This window comes from Geospiza fortis, unplaced genomic scaffold, assembly GCF_000277835.1.
Source record: "Geospiza fortis unplaced genomic scaffold, GeoFor_1.0 scaffold1442, whole genome shotgun sequence".
NCBI lineage: Eukaryota > Metazoa > Chordata > Aves > Passeriformes > Thraupidae > Geospiza > Geospiza fortis.
This window is the reverse complement of record NW_005055085.1, coordinates 14253-20701: the sequence shown is the minus strand read 5'-3', so window position 1 is coordinate 20701 and position 6449 is coordinate 14253. Positions and strand designations below refer to the sequence as shown.

The following is a 6449-nucleotide window of genomic DNA, read 5'->3' as shown; positions in this document are numbered from 1 at the left end:
AAAATAACAAAACTTTTTATAGAAAAAACCCGAGGTCCTTGCCCCTGGTAAAACACCCCACAAAAGCAATCAGTTCCTTTATTCTCTTCTTTTTCTAGTGAATTGCTCAGGTGGGACTTTTTGGTTCCTGTCCAATTGGCTCTCCTTAAATTTGAGGTGAAGTCCCTCAGGTCCTATGAGGCATCTCCTTTGCTAACTGAGGAAAGAAACCTCGGGGCTTTTTTTTAGGAGACAAAGGATCATTTGGTCACTCCCAACAAGAGGCACATTGCTGTGAGAGCCCAGCCAGGGGCTCAGCCTGCTCCTAAACCCACCCCAAAGTCTGCAGGGCTGTAAAACCAAACCAGGCCCTGATCTGGCCTGCAGGGCCCAGACCAGGCCCTCATCCTCTGCAGGGCTGTAAAACCAAACCAGGCCCCGATCTCATCCTCTGCAGGGCTGTAAAACCAAACCAGGCCCTGATCTCATCCTCTCCAGGGCTGTAAAACCAAACCAGGCCCCGATCTCATCCTCTGCAGGGCTGTAAAACCAAACCAGGCCCTGATCTCATCCTCTCCAGGGCTGTAAAACCAAACCAGGCCCTGATCTGGCCTGTAGGGTCCAGACCAGGCCCTCATCCCCTCCAGGGCTGTAAAACCAAACCAGGCCCCGATCTCATCCTCTCCAGGGCTGTAAAACCAAACCAGGCCCCGATCTCATCCTCTGCAGGGCTGTAAAACCAAACCAGGCCCTGATCTGGCCTGTAGGGCCCAGACCAGGCCCTCATCCCCTCCAGGGCTGTAAAACCAAACTATTCCCTCATCTCACCCTAAACCCAGCCTGATCCTGAGCCCAGCCCAAAGCTGGGATGGATGGGCCCAGTCTGGGCTGTCCCCAGAGCCAAGGTGACACCCATGGAGCCCCAGGGGGAAGCAGGACCCTCCCCAAGGGCATCGGGGACAGGGGGGGACACAGGGGACAGTGTCACGAGCCCAGCCACAGCTCCCACTCCCTGATAAGGGACACAAAGGGCCCGGGTCCCTCCCTGAGCTCTGCCAAAGCCCTTCCCTGCCCTTTGGCTGCTCCAAATCCCCTGGGATCAATCATTAACACACCTGGGGCCCCGCAGCCCCCAGACCACGGCAGACATCTCCCCCCTCCCAGTCATTCCCAGTGCAGGCTGGAAGGGGAACTGGAGCCCCTGGGAGTGACTCAGGAGGGGCTGAGGCTGATTTTTCCAGCAGGAAATGACCCAGCCTAAACCAGGTTTTGCCCTTAAAGAAACGTTTGCTCACAGCTCCTTGTGATTTTTCATCATTGCTGAGCTGGCAGGAGCTGAAATGCCAGATTTTATTCCTGGCTGGGAAATGCCAACATTGGGAAATGCCAACATCCCCCTGCCCCCTCCTGGTGCTGCCCAAGCCAGGGGGGCACCGGGAGAGCCTGAAACCCACCAGGAGCACAGGGATGGGACACCCCAAATGTCCCCAATGTCCCCAATGTCCCCATAGTGATGGGAGATCCCCAGTGTCCCCAAAGCCACAGGGATGGGACACCCCAATGTCCCCACAGGGATGGGACACCCCAAATGTCCCCAATGTCCCCACAGGGATGGGACACCCCCAATGTCCCCACAGCCCCTGTCTCTCATCATCATCATCAGATCTTCGTTAGCAAACCCAAGGAATTCCCAAGCAGGGCAGGGAGCAAGCAGGAAATGACACAAAACCAAAGCAGGTTTTGCCCCAAAATCTGTTTCTTCACAATTGCTTGGGATTTTTCAGCATTGCTGAAATCCCTGTGAAATGCCAGATTTTACTGCTGGCTGGGAAATGCCAACATCGGGAAATGCCAACATTGGGAAATGCCAACATCCCCCTGCTCCCTCCTGGTGCTGCCCAAGCCAGGGGGGCACCGGGAGAGCCTGAAACCCCCCAGGAGCACAGGGATGGGACACCCCAAATGTCCCCAATGTCCCCACAGGGATGGGACACCCCAATGTCCCCACACGGATGGGAGATCCCAAATGGCCCCAAAGCCACAGGGATGGGACACCCCAAATGTCCCCAATGTCCCCACACGGATGGGACACCCCAATGGCCCCACAGGGATGGGACATTCCCAGTGTCCCCAAAGCCACAGGGATGGGAGATCTCAAATCTCCTCACAGCCACAGGGATGGGACACCCCATGAGGAGCACCCCATCTATGCCAAGGCCTTTTGCTGCTCTTTGGCTGCTCCCAACCCCTGGGATCCATCATTAACACACCCCCAGACCACGGCAGACCCCTCCCCTGCCCCAGAGGTTCCCAGTGCAGGCTGGAAGGGGAACTGGAGCCCTGGGAGTGACTCAGGGGGCTGAAATCGGGGTCTCCTCCAGCCAGGTCTCACGAGCTCTTGGGGATTTATTTCACACCCGAGATAGCTCAGCCACCTCAGATGGCATAAAATCAGCAGGATGGCTTCTGTGGCAGGGTTGGAAACAAAAAAAGTTTTAATAAAAGGCAAAATAACAAAGCTCTTTAGAGAGAAAAACTGAGCCAGGTGCAAAAGGTCCTTGCCCCTGGTAAAACACCCCCACAAAAACAATTAATTTCTTTGTCCTCTTCTTTTTCTAATCAATTGCTTAAGCAAAACTTTTTGGCTTCTGTCTAATTAGCTATCCTTAAGTTTGAAGTAAAGTCCCCCAAGTCCTACAAAATGTCTTTTCACCTAATTAAAAAGAGAAACTTCAAAACTTATTTCCTTTTTAAAAAGACAAAAGATAGTTTTGTCACTCCATCAACAAAAACCACATTCCTGTAACCCCCCAGACAGGGGCTCAGCCTGCTCCCTAACCTCATCCCAAATCCTGCAGGGATTGCTTATAAAAAAATAGTTTTATCTATATAAACTATATAAAACTGTAAATGTCATTTCCTATCACAATTATATATACACAATATATCACAGCACATCACTAGATATATATATATTATATGGAACTATAAAAGACAGTTTTATCTATATAAACTATATATAACTGTAAATGCCATTTCCTATCACAATTATATATACACAATATACCACAACACATCACTAGATATATATATATTATATGGAACTATAAAAGATAGTTTTATCTATATAAACTATATAAAACTGTAAATGTCATTTCCTATCACAATTATATATACACAATATACCACAACACATCACTAGATATATATATATTATATGGAACTATAAAAGATAGTTTTATCTATATAAACTATATAAAACTGTAAATGTCATTTCCTATCACAATTATATATACACAATATACCACAACACATCACTAGATATATATATATTATATGGAACTATAAAAGATAGTTTTATCTATATAAACTATATAAAACTGTAAATGTCATTTCCTATCACAATTATATATACACAATATACCACAACACATCACTAGATATATATATATTATATGGAACTATAAAAGATAGTTTTATCTATATAAACTATATAAAACTGTAAATGTCATTTCCTATCACAATTATATATACACAATATACCACAACACATCACTAGATATATATATATTATATGGAACTATAAAAGATAGTTTTATCTATATAAACTATATAAAACTGTAAATGTCATTTCCTATCACAATTATATATACACAATATACCACAACACATCACTAGATATATATATATTATATGGAACTATAAAAGATAGTTTTATCTATATAAACTATATAAAACTGTAAATGTCATTTCCTATCACAATTATATATACACAATATACCACAACACATCACTAGATATATATATATTATATGGAACTATAAAAGATAGTTTTATCTATATAAACTATATAAAACTGTAAATGTCATTTCCTATCACAATTATATATACACAATATACCACAACACATCACTAGATATATATATATTATATGGAACTATAAAAGATAGTTTTGTCACTCCATCAACACAAACCACATTCCTAGAGGAGTCTGAGGCAGATTTTTCCAGCAGGGTTTTCCCCACTCACCGTCTCATCCTCAGGGATGGGGATCTTGCTGTCGAAGTAGGTGCTGAAGGGCTCCCCCTCCTCAGCCTCGGGGGGCTGCAGGGGGCTCCTGCTGCTGGAGATGGTGCTGAGCACCCCCCCGAGCCCCCCGGGCTCCCCAGAGACTTCCTCTGCAGGGACAGAGAACACGAGATCAACATCAGAGAAAATTCGGGGGGTCAGAAACAAAGTCAGGCGGGGTAACCCCTGGGAAATGTTAAAGCTCAGCCCAGGGGGATGTCAGGCCTTGTGTTTGCTGGGTCAGGTGAAACTGCAGCTGTGAAGTCAGTGTATGATAAATAATGTAATTGTTAGATATAATTATTGTGTAAAGAATCGTGAGAAACTGTGTCAGGGGTTTGAGGGGGATCATGAGAAATCCACGCTTGGATGAAATCAATGTGTACAATACAACAATGTAACCTTAATAATTAATATTTGAATTATATAATGATAGAATAGAAAACTGTACCTGTGTAGTCAGTGTATGACAAATAATATAATTATTAGACATAATTATTGTTTAAAGAATCATGAGAAACTGTTTAGGGGTTTGAGGGGGATCATGAGAAATCCACTCTTGGATGAAATAAATGTAGAAATACAGTAGAACAATCTAAGTTTAATAATGAATATTTAATTATATAATGATAGAATATAAAACCGTACCTGTGTAGTCAGTATATGATAAATAATATAATTGATAGATATAATTATTGTGTAAAGAATCGTGAGAAACTGTGTCAGGGGTTTGAGGGGGATCATGAGAAATCCACACTTGGATGAAATCAATGTGTACAATACAACAATGTAACCTTAATAATTAATATTTGAATTATATAATGATAGAATAGAAAACTGTACCTGTGTAATCAGTATATGATAAATAATATAATTATTAATTATTGTTTAAAGAATCGTGAGAAACTGTGTTAAGGGTTTGAGGGGAATCATGAGAAATCCGTGCTTGGATGAAATCAATGTGTACAATACAACAATGTAACCTTAATAATGAATATTTGAATTACATAATGATAGAATAGAAAACTGTACCTGTGTAGTCAGTGTATGATAAATAATATAATTATTAATTATTGTTTAAAGAATCGTGAGAAACTGTGTTAGGGGTTTGAGGGGATCACCAAATCAATCACCATTGATTTCATCCAAGCAAGAAATCCCTGCTTGGATGAAATCGATGTATACAACAGAACAATGTCAGTTTAATAATTGATATTTAAATTATATAATGATAGAATATATATACATTAAAAAAAAAGTAGGGCTCAAAATGTCGGGTCAGATTTGGGTCTGTATCCCTGACACTCAGAGCTCTTCAATAAAAGCACTGCAGGTGCTATAAAATCATAATCAATAATCAATAATAATCAATAATAATAATAATAATCAATCAACCAATAATCATTCTGTGATTTTGTGCTCCCGAACACCAACAGAGGGACAGTGAGCAGCCCTGCAGGGACAAAGGTCTGACAGGAGCCCCACAAGCCAGCACAGCTGATGATTAATTTATCACTAATTAAGTGATAAAGAGGTAATTGAATTAAAACACCCCACACTGCACCTCTGGGAATCTCCTCTCCCTCCTGGGATTTATTTATTCCAGGGAATTTTTAAAAAGCCCATCCTGGGGCTGATGTGGAGCGGTGGAGGAGCAGCATCCCCAGAATGATTAATGATTAATTAATGATTAATGTGGATGAGCCAGATCCCGGAGAGGGCTGGGGCTGCTCCTGCAGCTCCACCGCAGCCTCTCCTGCTGGATCCCAGGGAATCTGGGGCACCCAGGGCAGGGAGGGACGGCCCAGCAGGGTCAGCCTGAGAGCTCCAGGGCTTCCAGAGGTGAGGGGCGCGGAGAGGGAGCAGGGCCAGCCCTGCGGGACCCCACATCCCCACATCCCCATATTCCCAATTCCCACATTCCACATCCCCATATTCCCATATCCCCATATTCCCACATTCCACATCCCCATATTCCTAATTCCCATATTCCACATCCCCACATTTCCACATCCCCACATTTCCAATTCCCATATTCCACATCCCCATATTCCTAATTCCCATATTCCACATCCCCACATTTCCACATCCCCACATTTCCAATTCCCATATTCCACATCCCCATATTCCTAATTCCCATATTCCACATCCCCACATTCCCATATTCCCAATATTCCACATCCCCATATTCCCATATCCCCACATTCCCATATCCCCACATTCCAATATCCCCACATTCCAATATTCCCAATTCCCATATTCCCATATTCCCAATTCCCATATCCCCACATTCCCATATTCCACATCGCCATATTCCCAATTCCCATATTCCCAATTCCCACATTCCCAATTCCCACATCCCCACATCCCCATATTCCCAATTCCCACATTCCCAATTCCCA

At 43.5% G+C, this 6449-nt stretch overlaps 1 protein-coding gene across 1 annotated transcript in view; it reads right to left on the bottom strand.

Annotated features, from left to right (window-relative positions):
• LOC115949210 (natural resistance-associated macrophage protein 2-like) overlaps positions 1-6449 on the bottom strand; it is a gene marked incomplete at both ends in the record, with an annotated part of 10163 nt that overhangs the window by 905 nt on the left and 2809 nt on the right. The window contains one exon of the mRNA XM_031065706.1: positions 4009-4157. Coding sequence (XP_030921566.1) covers positions 4009-4157 — 149 coding nt within the window. The remainder of the gene's footprint in view (positions 1-4008; positions 4158-6449) is intronic.